Genomic DNA, 27,967 nt, shown 5'->3' on the forward strand with positions numbered 1-27,967 from the left:
TGCGCCCTTTCTTATTGCCATGCATTTAGTTTTTCCAGCATTTATCTTCAAAACATATGTTTTTCCTGCGGGCCTGCGGTATTTATCTTACTTAGCATCAACTGCATATCATGATCATTATCTTCGTTCGTTATAAACACCAACCAAAAGACATAAAAAAGATAAACCCAAACCGCATAATAGACATAAATAATAACTTATATGTATTAAGCTCCATTAATTTTCCTAACTAGCGTGTTTATTGGGTTGAATTTGTCTAGATTATGTGGCTTACGTTTCATGTCAGCTGATATATTTTTATATTTCGACAATTTTTTTTCTTTAATTTTGGATCTTACTCTTACTACATTTTCCCTCACCGTAGTTCCGCCGCTGGCTGTACACGGTTTCATACAGCGTTGCCACATTTAGTAGATTTCGACTTCTTTGATAAATTTTTTATATTTCTTTAAAAATTCTAGTAGAACATTTTTTAATAGATTTTTTATAATATGTATCAACATTTTGTTATGACTAAAATGAAATTAGCTTTTCTCGTTCGCTGCTGTCTCGGTCAATATGACCGAGAAATTAGCTATCCCACAGGCCAGCTCGGTCATTAGGACCGGGAAATGAAGCTAGGACAAATAATCTCCGCACAAAATAATCCCGGACAAAAAATCCCCACAAATTATCCCTGGACAAAAAATCCCCGGACAAATAGACCCCTGACAAAAATAATCCCCGGACAAAAAATCACGACAAAAAATCCCCAGACAAATAATCACCGGTCAAATAACCCCACAAAAAATTCCGGACAAAAAATCTCCAAAAAATATTTGCTGCCGAATAGTTCTCTACAAGTTTTCGCGTGAATGCAATCGACTCAATGCTCAAGCGCTCTCTCGCGGTTTGAAACTTGTACTTTTCTGATAAAATTGTGTATGTGAGATACAAAAAACGAGAAAAATAGATATTTATCTAGAAAAACACAAATTATGAACTACTGAAATATTATTGTAACCTGATTACTGAACGAATACATAGAATTTATAGTAAAAGTAATTATGTTTTTTTATTTTATTCATTATAATTTTAATATTTAATATATAAATTTGTGCAACTGGATGACTGCTTACGCAAGAGGCCATTGAGAAAAAGAAGAATTTTATGTGAAATTTAGAGGTTACCTCTGTTTTTATTGGCTGTGAGTTTCGTCGGTAGCGCTCTCTCGCGGTGTGAAACTTGTACTTTTCTGATAAAATTGTTCAAATTCAATGCACAAAACTGCCACTAATAGCGCTGGCGAAAACTGTCAAATCCCCTCTACTCATCGGCTCACAGCGAATAGCAATCGCCATTAAACCGCACGAAAATAATGATTAGCAGTTAATATTAAGCATGAATTGTAATTTCGATTATCAAATTTTGAATTCCAATTCCATGTCGAAAGTTTCAAACGTGACAAAAGAATGTGAGTGAAAAATCGTGAAAAATATGGGGAATGAGCTAAGGCTGTAGGAATCATGTTGTAATATTATTCGCTAAATCTTTTGCTCACTCTGCTTTGAATAACTATGTTCAAAACATTGTCCCCGTGATGTTAACTGCTGGTCCTGAAAACGATAATCTTGATTGTAAATTGTAATGCAAAAAAACTGTTCCTTTTTGTAAAGGAAACCGCACACATCTTAAGGAAAATATAATGTCACTCAAATTCAATAAAATTACGATCATTTCATATTATTTAGCCAAGTCTGAATTTTTTACATTAACGGAGTAAATTGATATAAATAAATCTAAAATCAAATGATAGTGTAGGGAATTAGAGAGGTACATACATAAGTTACATATTGTAATTTTGTGAATAAGTCTTTTTGTGAATAAGTCTTTTGTGAATGAGTTCATAAATCTTAAGGTCTTATCTTATTTTTTGTGAAGATATTTTGTCCAAAAAAATTTGTGGGGATTATTTGTCCGGGATTTTTTGTCCGGGGATTATTATTTGTCCGGGGATTCTTTGTCTGGGGATTTTTGTTCAGGAATAAGTTGTGGGGATTTTTTGTCCGGGATTATTTGTCCGGTGATTATTTGTCCGAACCCCACCACTTGACCTGAACCTAAAAAGCATACAAAACACTCTGGCAGTGAACGAGTTAATAGTACTTATTTACCACATTTTTAAATTAATTTTCAGACATTTTGTTACAATTCCGTAATGCTATTACCGAAAATAATGTCAGGCAAATACCGAAAATAAAATAAATTCAGGACGTAGATAATGAATACAGAGAAATGAAACTGGAGTCTTTTGTACTAAACTTGCTTCTTTCAAGCACCAGTGCGAGTAGTATTTCGGGTAATATTGAAGAGTTCTGGCATTAGGTGAGGCTATTAAAAGCTAACGACGAAATCCTAAAATATCCAAACAATGTAACTTTGAAAAAATGCTGTGTTTACCCGTTTTACGTTTCTAATGTAAAATGCGAAATAATTTTTTCCGATTTGAACCGTATTAAAACTGATGCTCGCAATAAACTTTTGAATAAAAATGTATTTTCATGATTATTTGCCAAAAAAGGTAGGTGTGAATAGAGATGAAATTTTATCTTTGATCCAGACATGCAGACAGGGCCGGAACTAGGGGCGGAGCAAAGGGGGTACGTGCCCCCGGCGGCAAATTCGAGGGGGCAGCAAATTTTTTTGCAAACGGCAAAAAAAATTAAACGGTTTCAAATAAATTGAGTAGTAAGACAAACAACATTATGCTAAATTAGTAAGTACCATACATTTTTTAAACAGTTGTACTGACCGTGAACCTTTACATATTTGACTGTACGCCAGATATCAGCCACAATGAGCAGATGATTGGTAATCAATAAAACAGGAGAAGGTCTTACACGAGACATATTGCAAACAGTGGAAAACGAAGGTCTTGACATACAAAATTGTCGGGGTCATTCATATGACAACGGGGCGAATATGGCCGGCGAACTTTGAAAAAATGCTGTGTTTACCCGTTTTACGTTTCTAATGTAAAATGCGAAATAATTTTTTCCGATTTGAACCGTATTAAAACTGATGCTCGCAATAAACTTTTGAATAAAAATGTATTTTCATGATTATTTACCAAAAAAGGTAGGTGTGAATGGAGATGAAATTTTATCTTTGATCCAGACATGCAGACAGGGCCGGAACTAGGGGCGGAGCAAAGGGGGCACGTGCCCCCGGCGGCAAATTCGAGGAGGCAGCAAATTTTTTTGCAAACGGCAAAAAAAATTAAACGGTTTCAAATAACTTGAGTAGTAAGACAAACAACATTATGCTAAATTAGTAAGTACCATATATTTTTTAAACAGTTGTACTGACCGTGAACCTTTACATATTTGACTGTACGCCAGATATCAGCCACAATGAGCAGATGATTGGTAATCAATAAAACAGGAGAAGGTCTTACACGAGACATATTGCAAACAGTGGAAAACGAAGGTCTTGACATACAAAATTGTCGGGGTCATTCATATGACAACGGGGCGAATATGGCCGGCAAATATAAAGGTGTTCAAGCAAGGATCCTCGAGTTAAATGAATTGGCATATTTTGTGCCCTGTGTGGCACATTCCCTGAATTTGGTCGGAGTGCATGCAGTTGAGACTTCGGTAGAAGCTGAAAGCTTTTTTGGATCTCTTGGTAGCTTATACAACTTTTTTAGTGCTTCCACTTCCAGATGGGAAGTTCTAAGAAAGCACGTACCCATAACTTTGAAATCACAAAGTAAAACCAGATGGTCCGCAAGAATAGAGGCCGTCGAAGCTGTGTATAAGCATTTTGGTAAAGTTATACTGGCATTGGAAGAACTACTTATCGACTCTCTGTCAACATCTGATACCAAAAGCGAGTCCAAGTTCTTGCTGGAAAAATTGAAAACTTTTGAATTCATAGCATTTTGTTGTTTCTGGTACTCCCAATTGAAAAGTATTAATTATGTGCAGAAGTTTCTTCAAAACGACGATTTAACAATTGATCAGGCTGCAAAACACGTGCAGAGACTTCTGCAATTTATTAAATCTTCTAGAGATTTTTCTCCACAAGACGCCCTTGATGAAGCTAAGTTTCTTGCTAGTTTAAACGACGTATCTGAAGAATTTAAGGAGAAAAGAAAAAGGAAGAAGAACGCCATGTTTGACGAACTATGTGAATGTGAAGTTGTCAACCGTGCCCAAGAAGACTTATTCAAAAGTTCAATGCTAGAAATCACTGACAGATTGGTAGTAGAGTTAAGTACTAGATTCAAAGCTTTGGAAAATGTCAATGAAAAGTTTGGATTTTTGAATGGATATCGAATTAATGAAATAGACATCTCTGATCTTAAGGTGAAGGCAGGCCTATTGGCGGATACTTACAAGAAAGACATGAACAAAAAATACTTTGTATTTGAAATTGAAAGTTTCAAGAACCATGCTTTGGCAGTAGATCCTAACTTGAAGGATACAAATGCTTCAACAACTCTTGACATAATTTTGAAAAATAAACTTGATGAGGGTTATCTCAATATCACAACAGGACTACAAATATTTCTAACTATCCCAGTATCAGTTGCTTCGGGAGAAAGAAGTTTTAGCAAATTAAAAATAGTAAAAAACTATCTAAGAAATTCAATGGAGCAACAAAGGCTCACTGATTTAAGCATCATAGCTATTGAGCACAAACGTGCATCTTTCATTAGTTTTGATGACGTAATACAAGTATTTGCTTCTAAAAAGCCGTAAAATACAATTACCTTTGTAAGGTGGTTTATGAGTAAAGAAAGTTAGTATACCTAGCCCTATTTTTTGTGGATTTGCCGTAATGAAGTATATAGTAATGTTGCAAATTTGTAATAACTAAGTATATTTTTGAAACTCAAAATGTACAATTAAATTCATTCCTTCCAATAAAACTGTATGTACTATTTTTTTATTTACCTACACCTATGCTATGATCTACATCCACTTTTTTCAATAAAGGGGGCGGCCAGTTAAACTTGCCCCCCTTACGGAGTAGCCTAGATCCGGCCCTGCATGCAGATGTTAAAATCAATGGATGAGAAAATATTATATATAAATGTATAAAAATATTAAATATGAAACTGATAAAAATTAGTTATAAGTAGGTCATTTTGTTTCCCTGTTACAATGTCAAAAAAGGTTGTTTTTTTTTTACAAAAATTCACTATACATATTAATTTCTAGTTAGCTGTTGTTTTTATTATAAAAAAATTAACCTAAATATATACAAATTCGTTATTAAAGTTTTAGTACCTATATTTTAGTTTTTGATTTAGTAGATTTTAGCTAAACATGCAATACGTTTTCTAAATAAAATGTGGCAACGCTGGCTTCATATACACCATACGCTGCGTTCACCGTCACGCAGAAGGTCATGTCTGCATGCTTTTATTCAATAAAATGACCTCTATTGGACGTCGAACGCAGCACCTATCTCTATCTGCTATGAGCGACTTCAAATGTTGGACGCAGCGTCTTTGTCTGTAGTTATCCTCGAGCATTACAACGCCAACGTACGGCTGGTAATAATACACGTTTTATCCTGCCGAAATGAGTAAAACAAATAGTAAAAAAGAACAATATGAGCTGCTTATCGAATTAATAAAAAGCAACAGGACAATATACGATACCAGTGATGTAAATTATAAAAGCAATATAGAAAAACACAAATGCTGGGAAAAAATAAGTGAAATAATTGATATGCCAAGTAAGTTTTTAAAAATACTATACACTATACTGTGACTATACACGGTGGGACATTAGTGCTAGGAAGTCCAATTACGCGTTTGTCGTAAGAAACAAGAAAAAAAGTTATTTAGGTAAAAGTTGGGGCACAGATAGTACCATACTTTAAAAGTATTTTCAAATATACAGGGCCACCCGTATTGACAGAGTGACACAAACTTATGTTTTTTTTTTAAATGGAACACCTTGTATATTTTTACATTTTTGGATTCTCCTCGATGTCTTCTTTTTTTAAAATATAGGGTTTTGTAATATTATACGAGATAGTTTAAAATATAATTACGTTTTTACTAATAGATAAAGTTATAGGATCGTAAATTTTTTTTTTTCAGATTTCACTTTTTTTCGACGTTTTGAGTCCCCCTGATGCCCTGAGTCTAAAAAGCAATTAAAAAAACATGTCGGAAGTATGTACGTACGTACGTATGTCGCCACCGCCCAGCAAAAACTACTAGACCGATTTCGATGAAATTCGGTATGAGTAAGTTGAAACGAGTAAGCGATGGACTACCCCAGCTAATTGAAATAATATTCGAAAATATTACCTCAACTAACCAAGATAACCATCGTTAGTCCCTTAGCTTAGCTCAGTCACTCAGGTGTGTGTTCGTCTTGTCCTAACCTTAGATATGAACTCTGAAAATTTAGAATGGTAGCAAACAAAACAATATATTTTAACCAATCATGTTTATTGTTCATAAAGATATAATAAATAAAATGACTTAGTAAATTGCATTAACAAATGTATTCAAATTCTTGCCAAAAACTAACAATTCTGAATTATACTTATGGCTTTTGGTAGCTGATGGTATCTTCTTGATGTCGTATGGTACTGCTGCTGGTTCTGCAACGGGCTCTGGGGTTGTAGGTGTTGTATTCCACCAGGCCTACGGATGTTGGTCGTTGCAGTCTTGGTTATGTGGTTGCAGCCCTGATGACATGGTCCTCGTTGTTGTATCGCCGGCCAGGGCAGCTTTATCCATTAGGCAATATAGGCAGTTGCCTAGGGCAGCACATTATGAGAGGGCGGCAAAAATACTGTACAAAAAATATTTGTATAAGTATAAAAATTATGGATCTGAGTTCTGTCATTAAAGAGTATGAATCTCTTTCAAATTACTTTACCGCAAGGAAGCCAAAAAATTTTGCCCAAATAAAACATATAAAGAAATAAGAAAGAGAAAAAGGAAAATTCAATTTGACGAGGAGGCCGATGATGAACTAAACTTTTCAGCTAGTGATGAGATGAAAATCCACGCATTCTATATTATAATCGACACTCTGATAAGACACCCAAATAGACGTCTGGAATCTTATCGACTTATTTATCAACATTTTCGTGTTATTAACAGATTTGCGAAAATTAAGCTATGAAGAAATTATTAAAGAAGCTGAAAATCTGATACAAAATAAAAACGACCAAGATACATCATTCATACATGAATCCATTCACTTAAAGGGTCATTTGGATATCACAATAAAATCACCAATTAATTGACATAAGAAGAGTTAGTGCAGTCACTGAATGTGGATATGAGCTGTTACCTCCGATTTCGTTGAACCTCCATCGATTTGCATGAAAATTGGTGAGTGGTTAGAGGATATCTCAAGCAACAAAGGTGACGTGGTGTCAACTTGCGCTTTTACCCTGGGGGTGAAAAATATCTCCAAAATTAGATTGAGGGACAAATTCTAAGCAAAATTTGTTACATAAAGTTATTAAAAGAAACCAAAACTTTTTGAGTTATTAAAGACCAAAAATTTTAATTTTTCGTGAGAAAAATGCATGTTTTTGCACCGATTTTTCATAAATAACTCAGAAACTATAAGATTTTACTTACTAAAAAGTTATTATTACCAAAATTAAAGCTAATAAAAAACGAAATAAACTCCTTACTGGAAAAACCTTTTAATGTTAACTAAAAATGAGTTATAATAAGTAATTGAATGTATATTTTTTTCGGCGAATACCCAAATTTAAGTACCTATTCAAGCTTAAATAACGGGAAAATGATGCATTTTATAACATAACCTTTTTAAACATTTGTCAAACTACTTAGAAATATCTAGCTATAAAATTAGCCCCCAAACAAGTTAATAGCATTAAAATTTATGCACCAAATATTTTTCAAAATCTATCTTTTTAAAATTTTTCCAAAAAATTTATTGTTTTTTTTAATAACTCCGTTAATTTTTACGGTATCAGGTTTTCCTGAAAACCATTTGAAAGCTAATTTTAATGGCTATTAAACCACGTTAAATTGAATCTTTTAAACCCCTTACTTTTTTAAAAATAAAAGGTTGACTGGCCCCGGTTACATGGTTCTCGCAGCAAAATTTAAGCTTAAACTTATCTCGGTTATTTTTTACCCTACAGAAATAGTAAAAAGGTAAAATATTTGATACAGAAAAAAACTAAAATTTGGTTATACCTACATATATCACTTTTTACGTATACTGAGAATTTTTGGGGTTATTATCAAAAGAAAATGAAAATTACGATAATTTTAAAAATTCTGATTTTCTTAAATCATATCTTTTTTCAAAAATATGAATTCTAAACCGGTCAAAATTGTTGAAATCATTATATTTTACAGGTATATTTTATAAAATGCATCGTTTTCCCGTTATTTAAGCTTGAATACTTAGATTTGCGTACTCGTCAAAAAAATATACATTCAATTACCCATAACTCACGTTGAATTAACATTAGTTTAGTTCTTTAAGTAAGGAGTGTATTTAGATTTTTATTATCTTTAATTTTGGTAATAATAACTTTTTTGTAAAAGCTTATAGTTTTTGAGTTATGTGAAAAACAGCTTTAAAACATGCATTTTTTACGAAAAAAATAAAATGTTTTATCTTTAATAACTCAAAAAGTATTGATTTATATTAATAACTTTATATAACAAATTTTGCTTAGAATTTGTCTCTATCGATTTATGGTATTGTTTAAAAAATAATAATTTTCACCCCTGAGAAGGGGTGGCATCCACCACCACGGTAAAAGCGCAAGTTGGCATTATGTCACCTTTGTTCCTTGGGCTATCCTCTAACTACTTACCATTTTCATGAAAATCGATGGAGGTTCGACGAAATCGGAGGTGAAAACCTTCAGTGACTGCAGTGGATTGAAAGATATTTTCCCTAATTTTGACATTGCTTTGCACATTTATTTGTGCATCCCAGTTTCCAACGTGTCCGCTGAAAGGTCATTTTCGAAAATGTCAAGAATTAAAAATAATTTCTCATCAAGTATGACGCAAGAGCGTGTTAACAATTTGTCGATTTTGTTAAAAAAAAATTTTTTTTTGAAAAGAATTCTCTGATGTGATCGAACTGGAGTGACGATTTTTTCTGTTATAGGTATATAAACATCGTATTTTAAATCCATTTTTAGTGTATTCTTATTTAAATAAAAATTTCTGCAATTTTTTTTTCGCAAAAATGGTAGATGCATGTTTGAAGGGCGGCTACTAGAGAATTGCCTAGGGCGTGAATTGACCTAAACGCGGCCCTGTCGCCGGCGATCTGAGGGTTGTTGAAACTCCCGGAGGGAGAACGGTGATCTTATTCCAAAAACTAGAAGAGTAAACACATATCAACGATCAAGAAGAAAAACCAAAATGTACCTTTGCCAAATAGTATTCAGAAATAGTAATTGGCAAGGGTAAATTACATAGAATTTAGATGAGGAGGATAGTTAAAATTTTGATTACTAAACATGCATATATGTAAATTAAAAAGGTAATATATTTGAAACTAAAATATCAGAACACATGGTCTGACATTAGAAGTTAGGTTAGATAAAAAAAACAATATAAAAACTGTTAGATGGAGAAATATAATTACAATATAATATTATCCTTACCCCAAGAGGAATGATTTGATGGATCAAAATGATTTAATTTTGGAATTACATGCCTTTTTAAGGATTAATTTTTCCCTTCCAGTTTGTGTCTTCTGGTAGGGATGAAGTATGAAGTGACACTTTCATGACAGTGCGACATAGGTGGCGGGCATGTTCCGAATTGAGACAGATACTTACGGAGTAAGAATGTATACAGGGTACGTTCAGTATGTTGATTTAAATGAAAAGAGATATAGTAAATAGAAGATAATAAAAGAGGGTAATAAAAGAGAGCGCCAACCGATTTTTAAAGGGGAAAATAAGTAAACCAATTAGAAGTAGATAATTATTAATGAAATATTAAAGGAAATAAGGTAAAATAATTATTTAAAAATAAAATATCAAAGATGTGACGTTTGTAACGTTACACACTCCTCTCACCCATCAGAAAAATTTTGAACACAAGTGAGAAATTTTTCCCAAAGAAAACAGGAATGTTACAAAGTTTAAGAGAATTTTGTCGAGAAACTAAGCTTTAAAAAAAACTCTTAAAGGGGGGCCGAAATAGGGGAATTATTTGGGGCCCAGTTTTGCAAATTTTGACCGAAACGAATGAAATTTAACGAAAAGTTAGCTCATCGATAGGTAGGATAGGTAAATAGAAATACGGAATTTGACATTTCCAAATTCAAAATGGCGGCCAACATGGCCGACCGCCCACCCGATACATTTCCTTACCTATCTAAACACATGTTTAAGATAAGTTTAATTTGAAAAAGTCGTTGTATAGCCTAAAGATGGGGCTATAAGAAGAATATTATCGTTTTTCAGAAAAGTTATGGGTTGCCTATATTTAAGGGGTCAAAATTTGACATTAGGACGGGATTCTGCAGAAAGGAACAAAACCACAAATATGTATTTTTCCTATTAACAGTCTCATAGGTTGTAAAATACCCCGTAGTTACTTGTGCAGAAAAGAACCAAGCCACATACGATATATACCGTCCTATATGAGCGAAAGAACCAACCAACATTATCGTTGCAGCATGACAGCGTTCTGCAGAAAAGATCTATGTGGGTTGGTTCGTTTATGCAAATTCACTTTTTTGTTATTTTGCAGAAGGGAACCAAGCTAAAAAAGTGGATTTTTTTAAAACAACTGTTTTTTTTTGTATTCACGGGACTTACAGAACAAATTATTAAATCCCAGCAATTTCATATTAACATTTTTTTAAATTATACGCCTGATTATGTAACTCAATAACAGACAATAAATGTTTGTTAACTTTGAATTCACTTAAGTTGTTTTGCAGAAGGGAACCAAGCCACAAAATTGGATTTTTTTAAAACAACTATTTTCTTGAATTCACGGGACTTCCATATTTTGAAATCGAACAAATTATTAAATCCCAGTAATTTCATATTAACATTTTTTTAAATTATACGCCTGATTATGTAACTCAATAACAGACAATAAATGTTTGTTAACTTTGAATTCACTTAAGTTGTTTTGCAGAAGGGAACCAAGCCACAAAAGTGGATTTTTTGTTTAAAACAACTGTTTTCTTGAATCAAAACAGTATGTGTGAAATCAAATCTAATGCATATATTGACGATTTTAATGTTAAACCAAGATTATTTTTAATAGAGAATTTTAAATTTTATCGTAAAGTTTTTGGCTAATATCTCAGTTTTAACAAAGTGTGATTTGGATTCTTTCTGCAGAATCTCGTCCATAACTTTGAACTAGATTTTCTCAAAAATGGCTCCAAGGAATTTGTTTATTTTTGAAGTAATACTTCTTTAGGCGCGATTGAGATTGAGGGTGAATTTATATTGATCTGCGCGCATACGCACGCCGAAAGTTTGGTATTAGTCTTTATACGGGCTCTGATTGGGTGCTGAAATGATCTGTCAATAATTGTTCAATATGGAGGTTATCGGTAAACAAAAATGTTGTATAATATATTAGTTTTTATTGTTGTGAGGACAGAAATAAAATCAAATTTATAATTATAATGACTTTTTAAATAGTTTTGAAAAGCTACAGGTACGTAATTCTAAATGTTTCAGTTGTATTCCAATAAAAAATTATCTTCATACCTATTTGGAAAATGTAAAAAAAAATAATGTACTTACCTAGTACTTGCTATGCTATACCCCTAGTAGGCAATGCTTTAATTTACATAATCTGATTACGAACAAACTTTCTACAAATTTTCATCTAATGTATCGTTTTCTTACTCTATATATTGTTGTATTTTAATTCGACAAAAATCAAACTAATAAAAATTCATATAAACAAAATGTCAAAAAGTTGTTCAGTTTGTGTATATTCTCGCATGACGTATACGCGAAGGTGGTGCAGTTTGAAATCGCTTCGACTCTCGTACGGCGGGATACACGGGAAGTAGGTTCAAGTCCAATGCAAGTTATATCATTTTTTTATTTTTTTTATAGATTTTATGATTGTAAGTATATTATATAATTTTTTTTAGAAAATACGTATTTAATTAAAATTTTTGGCAACAATTATTGTTCAGAAATCATTTGTGGCATTTTTCAATGTGTTTGTGTGTGTTTTATTCTTTTATTTTTTTAATTTTTGGTATTGTTTTAATAAAAATTTTTGGAAAGTAGTAGAGAAACTGTTTAAAGTATATTGATTTCGTTGAAATTATATAATAGAAGTATAACTTCTTACGTGCGTACAAAGTACACACATTCTTTTTTGATATATTTTTGATATTCTATCGGTAAATTGAATGACATTAGTCAGATTTTTTAACTCCCCATAGGAGGGGAGTTATGAAATTTTTATAAGTAATAGAAACTAAAATTTGAAATTTGGCAGACATATATGGTACTTTATTATTTATTATCACAATAAATTTTACCCAAAATATGGCTTCCGGTTGAATCGGAAACGAAAAAAAAATCTTAATTTTTTAGATCCGCTCTTTATATTTTTACATATTTTGAAAGAATGCAAAATTACCTTTCCAATGACATAAAACTCGTTGCTGTAGCTCAAAAACTCGAAAAGTTACAGTAAATAGAAATTTTGCTATAATCTTGTGTGTCTCCTCTCTCACGCGATCATAGCAGATCATTATTATGGGACAGTATTTGGGTAGTATGAGGGTATTTGGCTCCGAATTCCATCCGACTACATCGATGTACTTGATATTTTCACAGTAAGTAGGGAATAGCTCAAGAAACAAAATCTACCCTATATACTATGGCGCTTTTTATCTTGTAGCGGTTCCCACCCCTTCAAGGGGGTGGAAAATTTGTTGGTCAAAATAACCACGGAAGTGGCTAGAGAACCTGTTTCTAAGCAAAACCTGGTCTATACTTTTTTTTGAGAACTCAATACTTTTTGAGTTATGCATAGTTGAAAATTGACCATTTTCATTGAAAAATGACACCTTTTCGGACGATTTTTTGTGAATACCTTAAAAACTATGCATCGAACTAAAAATACTATATAAAACATTTTTAGATTATAAATATCAAAGAGATTCGTTCCTTCGTAAATCTTCTATTTATAATACAAAAAGAGATATGGTAGGTGAAAAGAGTTTGTTTTTTGGTGCATGCTCAAATTGGTGTATTCAACTTGAAATAGCAGAGGAACGGTAGGTTTTAGTGCTACCAACGCCTTTTGTAGTGTTTGAAAAGGCCTTTAAAACGAGCACCTGTTAAATGTCAATTACATTCAAACTAATCGAGATATGGTGCAAAAAAATATATGACTAAATTAGTCAATGTACTTTAAGGAAAAATACGTACATACAAAATAAGTACATATATTTAACCCCTCATCCACCAGAATTTAAATGCATCGTTGTTCTTCTGCACTACCTTTTAATATAGTGTTATTTCTACTTTCAAAAAGTTGGACGTGTTTAAAATGAAATGTTTTTGAAAAAAATAAGATCAAATTATAGAGCGCATATTTAAATTTTCTTAAAAATTTTCCTTTTTCTCCATGTAATTCGAAAATAAAAATGTTCCACTCCCGAGAAGGGTGGGAACCGCTCCCGTGATAAAAGCGCCATAGTATGTAGGATAGACTTTGAATTAGGAGATTGGGCTACTCCCAAAATTTCATTAAAATCGATGCAGTAGCGTAGAATTCCGAGGTAATATCTTGTTCTTACTCTCGCGCATTGACTGGCGTAATAGAAAATAATGAAAATGCAAATATTGTAAAGTATTAATTTCTCTGAAAAATGAACTAATTTGAAATGAAAGTAATATTCTAATATTCTATTGATTTATGCAATAATCTATAGTAGGTTCCCGAAATATGGCATCGAACATTTTCTCAAATGCAGGAATTAATAATGCGTAGAACCATAAAATATTTTCAAGTATACAAGATGTCTCTAAAATATCAAAATAACGAGTAACTGTTATTTTTATAGAATGCCAGTATCTAGTACAATAACGTTAATGTACGATAAAGTTCTCGGGCGGCCCTTCCGTCCAGCGTTTTTTTGGTATAGAATCGTCACTGAGTATATCCATGTAGTTCTCTGTTATCTCCTGAAAAAATAATCAAATCAATATCACAAACGTATTAGTTCCAGAATGCAAAAAACGCTGGAGAAGTCTTCGCGACCAATACCACAAAAAGAGAAAGGAATTGGGAACTGGACCAACAGGAGTAGATACAAGTTGGGAATACGGAACACTGCTGTCATTTTTATCAGAAAGTGAACAGGAGAGACGGTAAGGATTTTTATATTTTCTTATAACGAAATTTATATGGTTTAACAAAAAGGCAGGTCATAAATTAAATCACATATTCTGGGATCAAAAATAGTTCGATTGAACCCAACTTACTTACTTATTTATTCCTCTTCACTCCATGCGGAGCATATGGCGTCAACTGTCTGCCTCCATTCTGTCCTATCCTTTGCACTAATCTTTATTTCTGCCCAGGTTTTCCCAATAGCATTAATTTCTTTGTTCACACTTCTTTTTCACCTTTCTACGGGTCTACCTGGTCTTCTCTTGCCATGTGGTGTGTATTATAGGACTTGCCTCGCTATGTCTGTATCTTCTTAGTGTGTGCCCCATCCAACTCCATTTCCTTTTGCACATTGTCTTAGATATAGGTACCTGGTCTTGTCCATAATACTTGGTTTGATATGCGGTTTGGCCAGTAATTGTTAAGAATCTTCCTTAGGCATTTATTCATAAACACTTGCATCTGTCCGATACATTTTCTTGACACTTTCCAAGTTTCTGCTCCGTATAATAACACAGTCTTCACGTTGCTGTTGAATAATCTTATCTTGGTTTTACTTGTCATCTGACGTGAAGACCACATTTTCCTTAACATATTGAATGCGTTTTGAGCTATTCCTATTCTCCGTTTTACGTCCTCCTCCGTCCCTCCTTTGTTGTTCAAAATACTGCCCAAGTAGTTAAATTTCTCTACCATTTCTAATTCCGTGCCTACCAGTGATATTCCCATTTCTCTTGGTGTATTTATTTTCATTATCTTAGTTTTTCTGACGTTTATGTTAAGTCCGACCTTCTTCCCTGCTACTTTTTCAGTTTTGCGTTGCATGCGTTGTCTTTTTTCTGTTAAAAGGCATATGTCATCTGCAAATTCTAAGTCCTCAAGTTGGTTAAAAACATTCCATCTTATTCCAGTCTTATTACTAGTAGCCTTAGACATGATCCAGTCGATTACTATCAGGAATAATAATTGCATCTTTTATCTCTTCATGGGTGAAATTCTTCGGTGTTCATGTTCATTGGTTGTCTGTTAGGCAGTGGCGGATCCAAGGGGGGGCGATGGGGGCGATCGGCCCCCCCTCTCAAACCAAGTGATTTAACTTTTTTTTCCAAACAGATAATTAGACATTTTTTATAATAGATTTTATAATATTGACTAAGATATATGTATTAATTACATATATCTATATAAATATATATACCTATAAATATAAATTTTATATTATATGAATTATAAATAAATTTTATTAGTACAGGACAAAACGTTCACTTCAGTCGAAAGCCGGAGTGGAGGATGGACAGCAATGTTCACCTCAAACATCGGCCCAAACAAAGACTGGACACGGATCACCTCAGAGAAATCGACCAAAACGCCTCAGACCCTGTGGTGCCGAGGTAAAAAAAGGAGGAAGGCCAGGAAGATACCTACGAGCCTACTGGAGCCACCCATACCTCTCTAGCCCCTCCCAAAACAAAGGTGAAGGTGCTCGCATCAGAGTCTCTGACAATAGTTCCACCTCCAAAAGTGGACAGGAACCGACAGGCGACAGGCGCCGATGTGAAGCGCCTTCACCCAAGCACTTCCACGGAAGGCAGGCTGCAGAGGCACAAGAAAGAACGCAGAAGCGGAAACGCCACTGCCCCTTCCCAAAGCTTCGCAGAAGTCGCCGTGACACACCTTAAGGTCGCTATCATAGATTAGGTAAACCCGTAAGGCAAGGTCACTCGGTCACTGCTGACCGGGAAGACCTTATCAAACGCAGCCTGATGGAGGAATTGGACAGAGCAATCTTGTCCAACTCCAACAGTCAAGCAAAAGCCACACGTTTAAATCGTGGACCTATTCTGGTGAGATCATCAGAGTAGTATGTGGTGACGACTGAGTGGCTGGAAAAGGTTATAGATGACTTCAAACCGTGGGAGGAAGCGTCACTAGCTGTTATAAGTCAGGATAAGCTCCGGAAGCTTACCAAAGCCTCTCTATGGATCTCGGGGGATGTTACTACCACCTCCGATTTCCCAGAAAGAGTGCTGCAGAGGCTAACGGCGTAAAGTCCAGACATGTCAGTTACGAGACAGTGCACCTTTCACCACGAGGTAAAGACTGATCCAAACGGACACCTGTTCGTCTTTGGAATCGGAGACGAGGGCATGGCTGTCGTTAAGAAAAGCCCAATGAGGCTGAGCTACGCGTCCAAGGGAACCTACTCAGCAGCCGGAGACGGTCACTGAGACTGAGACACCCATGGTCCACAGCAGGACGACGACCCTCAGATGGTGGTCGACGAACCCTGCAGAGGAAGCGCAAAGTGACTAAGGTTGCCGCCTCCTCAATCGAGGAGGAAATGAACGCCTAAAAGAATTAGTACGACACCTTCACCATGGCCAAGGACATCGGGAAAAAAGTACAATATTTTAATTAGAAGGATGTAATTGAACATTAAAACAAATTTTTTAATTCCAAACAACTTTTCTTAATAACAATTTTCGATATTCCACCTGTTTCGAGACACCCGTTCGTCTTTGGAATCGTAGACGGCTGTCGTTAAGAAAAGACCAATGAGGCTGAGCTACGCGTCCAAGGGAACCTACTCGGCAGCCGGAGACGGTCACTGAGACTGAGACACCCATGGTCCACAGCAGGACGACGACCCTCAGATGGTGGTCGACGAACCCTGCAGAGGAAGCGCAAAGTGACTAAGGTTGTCGCCTCCTCAATCGAGGAGGAAATGAACGCCTAAAAGAATTAGTACGACACCTTCGCCATGGCCAAGGACATCGGGAAAAAAGTAATTATTATTCAATGCAATCTCCAACACAAAAAGGTGGCAACGACGACAATCTGCCGTGACCTGGATGTAACGGAGAATGCAATAGGATTAATCCGAGAACCTTGGATAACTAAGACCAAAATAACTGGTTTTATCAGTCTAAATGGTCAAATCTTCAGCTTAAAAAACAACCAACAACCGAGAACAGCAATATATGTTCCCAGAAAAATCAAAGCCTCCCCCTCGTGAAGCTTTGCACCTCAGACATAACTGCGGTTAAAGTAAAATTGCCATGGTCAAAAGGCAAAAATAGAGTTAATACTAGCATCGGTTTACCTACCCTCAGTTGCAGTCACCGTACCACCAACAAAGGAGATGGAAGATCTGGTAGACCATTGTCTCAGCCAGAAGGTAGAACTTATGACCAGGAAAAACCTACGCTTGACAGTTGGTTTTTTAACTGGCCATTGTCAAGTAAGAAAACACCTTCACACACTGGGGCTAGGAGACACACCTCTATGCAGGACGTGTGAACGAGATGACGAAACTGTCGAGCATGTTCTATATGCTATATGAATGGCTGGAGTTTTCGTCAATACGAGAGTATGCGTTCGGCGACCTTTGTCCTACACGTGCCGACATAGGGGAGATGTTCCCTGGTTATTTGTCCACCTTCCTGGAAATGGTAGGATGAACAATGAGCTAAGGACGACAGCCCCCTGGGAGGATGCACAATGGGTCAATTGTGGCCTAAGTGCTGTGGGACTTGACTCACCCTTCGTACTCTAAAGATACAGAGATAGTACGGGACTTTTCCGGTGGGTCGGTAGGCTAAAAAAGGCCGGCGTAGTAGAAAACTATCTAAAGATTTAGCCGATCGGCCCCCCCTCTTAACACTTCTGGATCCGCCGCTGCTGTTAGGTTCCTCTTCTATTTCGTTTATTATATTCTTATGGTGGTAAGCGGATATTTACTGTACTCGAATGGGGTTGACTATCAGGAATACACTATATTCTTCTAACTCCTTTATTTGGTTAAATTAATACCATATAAATGTATTCAGTTGATAGGATAGAACATTATTCTGCCGTTAGAACATTTATATGGTATTAATTTAACCAAATAAAGGAGTTATGAGAATATAGTGTCTGCCGTTAGAGCAGAATAATGTTCTATCCTATCAACTGAGTACATTTATATGGTATTAATTTAACCAAATAAAGGAGTTATGAGAATATAGTGTATTCCTGATAGTCATTCTTACATAGTTCTTCATACATTTCTTTGAAATATTCCGTCCATCTAGTAAGAATTTGTTGTTCTGTTTTCAGTATGACACCATCTTTATCTTTTATTTTAGTGGTACCATTTTGGCTTGTTCTTGTCAAGGTTCTTGTGATGTCATACAATTTTTTTAGGTCGTTTTCTCTTGCCGCATTTTCAGCTTCATTAATGAGTTCGGTGTGATATTTTTTTTGTCATTTCTTGCGTTTCTTCTGACTTCTTTGTTTTTTTCCCAGTATTTCTGTTCTCATCGTTGCTTCTCATCGTCGTCTTTCATTCCTAGTAACTTGACTTTAATTTGTTTACGTTCTTGTATCTTATCCCATGTTGTTTTTGTCATCCAGGGTTTGTTACTGTTTTTCTTGTAGCCAACTGTTTCCACTGCCGTTTTCTTTATCGTCTCTTTATACTTGTTCCAGAGTTCCTCAACAGTGGCTTCCTCTATGTCGCCGGCCGTTCTCCAATTATTCTGCATTCGCTCTCTGAATTCATTCTGTATGTTATTTCCATCTCTGATCCAGTGAACATTGTATTTTTCTCTATTCTGTGTTCTCTTTGCTCTTGCTCGCAGCTTAACGGTAAATTTCGCTATCACTAATACATGATCGGACCCTACATCTGCCCCTCTCATAGATCTTACATCCAGTAGTGATTTCCTCCATTGTCTATTTATTGTTTGGGTACAACTTGTGGGTACCTTGGGTTTGAACCCAACTTACCTTAGTACAAATGTGTATAGTATATCGAAAACTATTAGATATTGAGAATGGACATGTGGCATTCTTATGGCAGGAACATCTTAAACAAAAATAAATCTGAAATTTGTGCACCCCATAAAACTTTTATAGGGGTGTGGTTCCATTAAACCCTCCCAAATATTTTTTACGTTCCAATTAAATTATTAATGTGGTACTACTAGTACAAAATCAATGTTTCTAAAACTGTTTTGCCTCTTAGTACGTTTTCGATGGCGTGGGCAGCGTTTGGAAAGTTAAAATGGATACTAAAAAGCACAAAGATACAACAGTACCTAAAAGTGTATTTGATTAGTGCATCCTTCCTTTTATGACGTATGGCTCAGAAACATTGACATTGACAAAGGCCAACATAAACAAAATAGAAATATGTAACTCAAAGAAAAGCGGAAAGATCCATGTTGGGAATAGAACTCCAAGACAGAAAACAAAAGTAAAAAAATGTAACAGAACATACAGTGGGCGATCAAATTATTAGAGCCACCTCGGAGAATTTTACTTTTTGTTTAATAATTTATGTAATTTTTTTCTTTATACGGTCCACAGTTGCCTCTGAAGCTTTAGAAATGGATGCTATGTTTCTATTGTAGTGATTAGTGTTGAATAATAAAGTTTTTATTTCTGTTTTTTCCTTGGTGAGATGTCTTTGGCTTTCCCATGATATTCTGGTACCACTAGTGTAACGAACGTGCAATGTTTACTAAATTTACAAAAAATAGTAACGGACTGTCAGAATATCACTAGAGAGCAATGGAAACTCTCAAAATTTATTATAACTCTAAACATTAAAAATACAAAATAATATGCACACGAGTTGCAAGCTAGGCTGGGCAGCACTGACAAAAAATGGCATCTGAGTCACGCATTGGCACGCACGCGTGTTGCCACTATATGATAGAATTGATTCAAAAAATGACATAACCCAGACATCCAAAGTGAAAGTTATCTTCCAACACCAAATTGTTCTATATGTCCACATAATGTTCAAAAAAAAGTCACATCTTTTTGAGCGTCGGGTTTGGGGGGAGAGGGGCGAGAAGTCGGTAAATTCATAGTTTTTTACGTTTTTCGTCAATATTTCTAAAACTATGAGGTTTAGCACAAACAACCTTCTATACAAAAATGTTCTACATTAAATTTGAAATAAAAAAGGCCCTATACATAATCCTTCTAAAATGAACGGTTCCAAAGTTACGGAGGTAGTATAGTATAATTGGTCCAAAAAAAGGCCTAGCCCAGACGTCCAAAGTAAAAGTTTTCCTACAACACCAAATTGTTCAACGGTTCCAGAGTTACGGAGGGTGAAATGTGGAGGTTTTCGATATTTTTTATATTTTTTGGGCAATTTATGATGATTTTGGGTGGTGAGGTTGACGTTTGTTCAAGGGCTTATCACTAACATACCATCGGTCACTGAAATAGCAAATCCTGTTAAAGAAAATTTCTTTCAATCAGTAAAAATATTATGAATGGCCCAAAAAATATAAAAAGTATCGAAAACCTCCACTTTTCACCCTCCGTAACTCTGGAATCGTTGATTTTATAACAATTATGTATAGAACCTTTTTTGTTTTAAATTTGATGTAGAATATCTTTGTATAGAACATTGTCTACGTTAAAGCATATTTTTAGAAATATTGAGGAAAAACATAAAAAAACTACTAGTTTACCGATTTCACCCCCCCCCCCCCCCCCCGAACCGGACGCTCAAAATGGTGTAACTTTTTTCTGAACAATATCTGGACCATATAGAACAATTTGGTGTTGGATGATAACTTTTACTTTTAATGTCTGGGTTAGGCCTTTTTTGGACCAATTATGGTACCTCCGTAACTTTCGAACCGTTCATTTTAGAAGGATTATGCATAGGCCCTTTTTTTGTTTCAAATTTAATGTAGAACATTTTTGTATAGAAGGTTGTTCATGCTAAACCACATAGTTTTAGAAATATTGACGAAAAACTTAAAAAACTACGAATTTACCGATTTCTCCCCCTCTCCCCCCAAACCCGACTCTCAAAATGGTGTGACTTTTTCTGAACATTATGTGAACCATATAGAACAATTTGGTGTTGGACGATAACTTTCACTTTGGATGTCTGGGTTTGGATCTAGTTATACGATACTATATTGCCAGACTATTTATTGCACTTTATAAAGTGTAACAAGATAGTCAAATGGATACAAAAATGCATTAATATATTATACAGCCCAATTATATACCCTTTCTGTAAAACATTGAATTTTACTAGGTGGCTCTAATAATTTGATCACCCACTGTATAACAGGGTTAAAGTGGAGATTTGCGGGCCACAATGTGAGACAGGAAGATAAAAGATGGAATGCTGAAATACAAAACTGGAGACCGTGGACAGGAAAAAGGGGAACAGGAAGACCACAGATGCGATGGAAGGACGACATTGTAAAAGCTGCAGAAACTCACTGGAAAAGCGCAACCAAGGACAGACAGATGTGGAAAGATTTGGGGAAGGCCTATGGACTAAAAAGAAGAAGAAGACGTTTTCGATAAGCCAGTTTTTATCGAGATATTTTGATTATTTGTAAATTCCAACACTTATTTTTAAATGGTTAAGTAAGATTATGGAATAGTATTTTCATTATATTATTACCAGGTCTGACTACCGCACACTGTCACTAATAACACATGCTAGTAAAATATTGTTGCATATTATCAAAAACAGATTAAAAACCTATCTACGTTACCAAATACCTCAGGAACAAGCCGGATTTGTAAAGGGTAAAGGTACAAGGGAACAAATCCTGAACCTGAGACAACTCATTGAAAAGTCTAGAGAATTTCAAGTACCTATGATTATATGCTTCGTTGACTACCAAAAAGCATTTGATTGTGTAAGCTGGATAAATCTGTGGTCAATTTTAATATAAATGGACGTACCAATGCACCTGGTGACACTTATTAAAAATCTGTACCAGTCTAATATATCGACAGTACGACTAGATCAAAAGTTATCAAACCAATTCAAGACCGAGAGAGGTGTTAGACAAGGATGCGTGTTGTCACCTGACTTCTTTAACATTTATGGTGAACATGTCATGAGGATGGTTTTAGAAGGATGGGCCGGTGGAGTAACACTAACCACACTCTACTGCAAATATTTTAATATATGCAGTTCTTCTTCGTTTCCTTATGATTCAATTCAGTCTACTTGCATAGCCTCTTTGAAAAGGGGTAGACCCCGAAACACGGTGTCAGAGGATGGCAAGAGACTCGAATTGAATCAAAACGAAAACGATTATTTTCTTTTCTTTTTCATACCTTACTCGGTTTAGAGTACAAAATGACCACGTTTCGTTAAAGTAATCTGAGACGCATTGTTGGAGTGTTCTCCTAGCGGCGCCGCTTGGTACTATTGTATCTCGGTCAACAGAATACTGACTCGTGGTCGAAATTTATTTTTACTCATTTCGAAAGCAATAAAGTTGGTCTGAAAAACTAAAACAAAAATAATGGTGGTCGACAGATTCGACAGTATTCAACTGACTAACATGTTACAGGAATACCAGATAGTAAACACCTTTGTCTATCTTGGATCTAGTATAACTAACGATGGTAACTGTGAAGCAGAAGTTAGGAGACGTATTGGTATGGCAAAAAATGCGATGAGTCGCCTAACTAAAGTTTGGAAAGACAGATCTATCTCTTAAAATATCAAGATGAGACTGGTGAATGCCCTTGTATTCTCAATATTTCTATACGGAGCAGAGACTTGGACTCTTCGCGCATGCGAGCGCCAAAAAATTGATGCCTTTGAGATGTGGTGCTGGAGAAGAATGCTACGCATGGATCTACGAAAAAAGATCGCCAACAATTGGTCGAGCGAAAAAATGTCGCGCACATTTGAGCGCGTATCAAAAGGTCGCCGGCGAAAAAACAGCGCCGACGAAATAAGGTCGCGTGCAATTGATCGCGCGAAAAAAGATCGCGTCAGAAAATATGTTTTCATTTGCATACTTTAACTTTCCTTCACACTTAATCCAGGCTTAGGTCAGATTTAGATGATGCAATAGAACTAAAGGATTGCTGTTAAATAATGACCCAAACAGTTAAATATTTTCTTATTAGTCATTTTAACCTATTGGTAAAAAATATTTCGTCAACCCAATATTGACTTCTAAATGACTTTAGTTTTATTTTCCACTTTAAATAATAGGAAAATAATTGGAAGTAAATAATCCTATTTGAAATTGATCATGTAAAATGTTCGACCAATTTAATGGTCGAATTAAGGTAATTTTAACTGTAAATGTTGTAGGGAAAGTACCTAGAGGTATTATTTCACGACTTGGCAGTGTCGCAAAATTTACCCTTGGTTATTTAAGAGTAAGTTTTAATATAAGCTTAATATATTTTACAGGGTATATACTACATATAGATAGGGTAGGTTAAGGGCTACCATCTTTATTAAAATAAAATTTCCCAAATAAAATAATGATATTGTGGTTAAAAATTATATAACAGGCACAATTTCATTAATACATTGTCACTGGTGAGTACTTATTGAAGATATCATAGTTAAAGAATACATTTATATTAATAACAGATTTGCATACTTTAACTTTCCTTCACACTTTATCCAGGCTTAGGACTGGCAGTTAGTAACTGGCGTGTTTAAAAGTTTTTTTAATTTTAATTTTTTTATTTTTTTCTAATTTTTATTTTTTTTTTATTTTTTTTTTGTGTTTTTTTAATTTTTATTTTTTTTTTGTTTTTTTTAAATTTTTTTTTAATTGTTTTTTAGTTTTTTATACTTGCAGTTGAAAATTTTGGGCAATTCCTCTTAAATATTCTAGATTTGGCCGGTTCCCGTATTGCAAACAAATCGTTTTTATTCGCCGCGCTGTATCTTTATAAATTTTTTTTTTGAGGTTGTTGGTTTCCAGCTATGTATTGCTCCACTTTTAATCGATTTAAACTCTCTTCTTTCTTTAGCCCCGTAATAAACTTCCATAGATTTGGGTGTGCTGCATTTAATATCGAGGAGAAGCTGTTGTGCCAACCTTCGACAGCATTATTAGTACGCGGTAGATCTTCCTCTATAAATTCGAAGCAATTCCAAAGATTCCTTGGAAACATTGGCGGTCTTCTTTGTTGTCGTCGATCCAATCTGCCTATCCATACATCCTCAAAGTAGTTTATTAAAGGTGTTAGTAAATTTTCATTTTGAGTGTAAAACTCGCTGTCCAGTAGCTCTCCGAATGTTGCAACAACATCTACTTCAGGTACGAAGGCTAGGGCTGCCAATTGTCGCAGATGTAGAGCAAAATTCGCGTCTTCTGTATAAACTTGTTGCAGTCCTGTACCTTGCATGTTTCTCCACAAACATTGTGTGAAATGAAAGAAACATCCACGGATTCTGACTTCAGGAAACTCTTGTTGTAAAGCATTAATTGCTGCTTTTTCATAATCCACCATTATTGTTGTAGGACGTAAACCTGGTCGTAACGTTTTTAATTCATGGAAGAGTCGAGTGTATGTTGCCTGAGTTTTATTAGGAAGTAGAGCAAAAACAGTTGGAATAACGTTGCTATACTGTACGCCATGTATTGTATACAGCTGACCAAACAATAGAGGAGTACATGTGAATGTTCCATCGGCATACCAGTGTTCACAGCTCGCCATCAAAGTTAAATTTCTTTCAGTGGAAAATATTAAAATTCTCTGTTCGTTTGGACCACTGTCAAATAAAAGAAACGGTTCGCCGTTATTGTTTCTGGTGTATTCTTCCGGAATAATAAGCTCTGTTAAGCTTCTTGGATTTGCCGAAATAGCTTCCACTCTTTGGCGTGTGTTCTGAATAGTTCGCTTTAGGGATGAAATAGAAGGTAGCTGCCCAGTTGCACCCACAGACACTTCTTGTGAAACGGTAGCTATGATTCCTTGTGTTGTTAGTTCAACTTGATGAGCCAGTTCTTTCATTCTGTTACAAGCCTTTTTTGCTTCTAATATTGACGCATCGGCAACGTGGTTGTGACTTGTACTTTTCACTACTTCATCTCCCACTGTGTGAACTCTCCCGGTACATTTATGCTTATTGTACTGAGCGCACTTCCAAATTGTCTTTTGATCAATCGTTTTTTCCTTTCTATGGATATATCCATTATACACCAACATATTGGCACCTTTTTGACTCTTTACGTAAGTTAAGACCATCTTGACAAATCGACAAGCTAATGAATAATGAGATATACGATATTTTTCCCATCTTCTTATACATCCAAAATACATTAAAAAGTAATAAAAGTACGTTTCACGAATATGGAATAATAATTACCACATTAGTGAATAACGCACAATTAGACAAAGAACTTTTGTACAATATTTATTTTAGCATTTCCAATAATGTCTTATCGTAATGACTTCATGGAATTCCTAATAAATACCTACACAATAAGGTGCCCTTATCTAAACTACTTATTCTTCACTAATCTGCATAACGACTTTCTACTAAGAACCAATTATGCTAATTACCGGTCTCTGAAAATACCAAAAATAGGTAAACTGGTACCTGGTATTCGTTTGTATGTAATATATACTGTAAATAGAACTATTATTACTGTACATTTTTAACGATATCCGATTAGGAAGAGAAAACACTTTTAAACACGCCAGTTTTTTGCTGACAGTCCTAAGCCTGTAAAAAGTGTGAAGGAAAGTACCTTTCTGAATTTAGATCCATATATTAAAATTATTCACGTAGAACAAAAAAAATACTTTCTTCATGTTAAAAATTGTTCAATTTTCAAGTATATTCACTTGAATAACCTGAAAATACCATATGAAATAATTTCCCATTCTCCTATATTTCCCATCTTCCTACACATCCAAAATACATTAAAAAGTATTTAGATATACGTTATTTTTCCCATCTTCTTATACATCCAAAATACATTAAAAAGTAATTAGATGGAATTCCAAGACTAATCGGCTCATAATGCATAAAGTTAAAGTATGCAAATAGAATTTCTTTAGAACCTTTTTGAAAACCAATTGAATGGTTTTAATAATGTAAAACATGACGCGATCTTTTTTCGCGCGATCAATTGCACGCGACCTTATTTCGTCGGCGCTGTTTTTTCGCCGGCGACCTTTTGATACGCGCTCAAATGTGCGCGACATTTTTTCGCTCGACCAATTGTTGGCGACCTTTTTTCGCGACACCGCTACGCATACCTTGGATAGCTCATAGGACAAACGTTTCCTTCTAAACCAACTCAATATTAAAATAAGGCTGTCCACAATATGTCTGCAACGAATTCTGCAATTCTTTGGTCACGTGGTTCGCAGAGGTGACGACAGTTTAGAGAGATTAGTTGTTTCTGGAAACGTTCCGGGGAGAAGATCAAGAGGACGATCACCAACTAGATGGTCTGACCAAATAAAGCATTCAGCTGGAAACTCATTCTGCGAAGCTCTTAGAGCAGATGAAGATAGAGGCCAATGGAGAAACATTGTTAGGAATATTGGAAGAAATCACGATCCTCAGTAATGGGGAAACGACAAGAGCGAGAGATTACCAGGTCTCTAGAATTTTACTTAACCCTGTAAAAATATGTGTTGGATTTTACAAACGTTCAAAATGTCTCGATACATACCAGCTTATCGAGAAAGTACTAAGAGACAAAACAGTTTTAAAAACATTTTGTTTATCTAATGGTACCGCAATAATAATTTAATTGGAACGTACACAAATATTTGGGGGGAGAGGTTCAAGCAAACAAAGCCCCCATCAAATTTTATAGGGTGCACAAATTTCACTTTTATTGTTTTTAAGATGTTCCTGCCATAAGAATGCCACATGTCAATTTTCAATAAAAAGTCCTAATAGTTTTCAATATACATATCTATAAAAAGATTTTCATTTTGTAACTTCAAAGGGCTGTAACTTTTTTATGTGCACATTTGTACTAAGGTAAGTTAGATTTAATTGAGCCATTTTTGGTCCCAGAATATGTCATTTAATTTATGACCTGCTTTTTTGTTACACCCTGTATAATCGAACAGCTAGTTCAAAACATATGACTTAACTTTTTTAATTTTCCTGATGACTTTGGTGTAATTTATATTAATTTGTAGAGAAACTCGAACCAATCAGTCAACGATTCAACAGACATTGCCGTCACCTACGCAACACTTCCTTGAAGATGACACGCAAAACACTGGGCAAGAGGAAATAGAAGAGGACGATATCCATGAAAGCATGCAAGGAAACATCCAAAGAGAAATGCAAAAGAACACACAGAAACGTGCAGAAACACCAAACCCGAAAAGAAGTAGGCATAACTCAACACTGGAGTTACTAAATAAAAGACAAGACGAACGATCCCTGGTATATAAGAGGATTCTTGAAAATCATGGTCCATCACAGCCATCAGCAATACGAAAATTTCTTGACTCGATGGCTGATATTGTAGAGACATTTCCACCACGTGACCAGGCAGATATTCGACTGAAAGTCTGTCAGTTGGTCACCGAGAGGGAGATTCAACTTAGTATGCTACAATCGACAAGTGACAGTGTCGACTACAACTTCAGTGACATCTGATAAATTAAATCCATCACAGAGTATGTTTCCACGCCGATGCCATCAACTGATAATTCGAATGTTAGATGGTTTGTAACATATAAATACTACTAATTTAATAAAATATCTAATAAAACTTACAAAAAATACTACATTTCTTACCTCACTGTTACACCTAATTTTTCTGTATCAGAAATGCAGTTCCGGTATCTTTT

The 27,967-nt window shown here is 35.1% G+C and overlaps 2 protein-coding genes across 2 annotated transcripts in view; one reads left to right on the top strand and one right to left on the bottom strand.

Moving 5' to 3' along the window:
* The window catches only part of LOC114331195 (protein fem-1 homolog CG6966), a 144,421-nt gene that overhangs the window by 104,604 nt on the left and 11,850 nt on the right, over positions 1 to 27,967 (bottom strand). The window lies entirely within an intron of this gene.
* LOC126892174 (transcription factor Adf-1-like) lies at positions 5,443 to 27,879 on the top strand. The gene is made up of 3 exons (XM_050661646.1): positions 5,443 to 5,733; positions 14,214 to 14,361; positions 27,305 to 27,879. Exons 1-3 carry the CDS (start codon positions 5,577 to 5,579, stop codon positions 27,771 to 27,773), a joined length of 774 nt encoding a protein of 257 aa, XP_050517603.1. The 5' UTR covers positions 5,443 to 5,576; the 3' UTR covers positions 27,774 to 27,879.

Source organism: Diabrotica virgifera, chromosome 9 (assembly GCF_917563875.1).
Source record: "Diabrotica virgifera virgifera chromosome 9, PGI_DIABVI_V3a".
NCBI classification, from domain to species: Eukaryota; Metazoa; Arthropoda; class Insecta; order Coleoptera; family Chrysomelidae; genus Diabrotica; species Diabrotica virgifera.

Excerpts from the sequence above, each read along its gene's own strand:
- LOC126892174 (XM_050661646.1), top strand. The coding sequence starts at position 5,577 with ATGAGTAAAACAAATAGTAAAAAAGAACAATATGAGCTGCTTATCGAA. Across the intron at positions 5,734-14,213 it reads TGAAATAATTGATATGCCAA|TTCCAGAATGCAAAAAACGC; the intron begins GTAAGTTTTTAA and ends CAAACGTATTAG. Across the intron at positions 14,362-27,304 it reads GAAAGTGAACAGGAGAGACG|AGAAACTCGAACCAATCAGT; the intron begins GTAAGGATTTTT and ends ATTAATTTGTAG.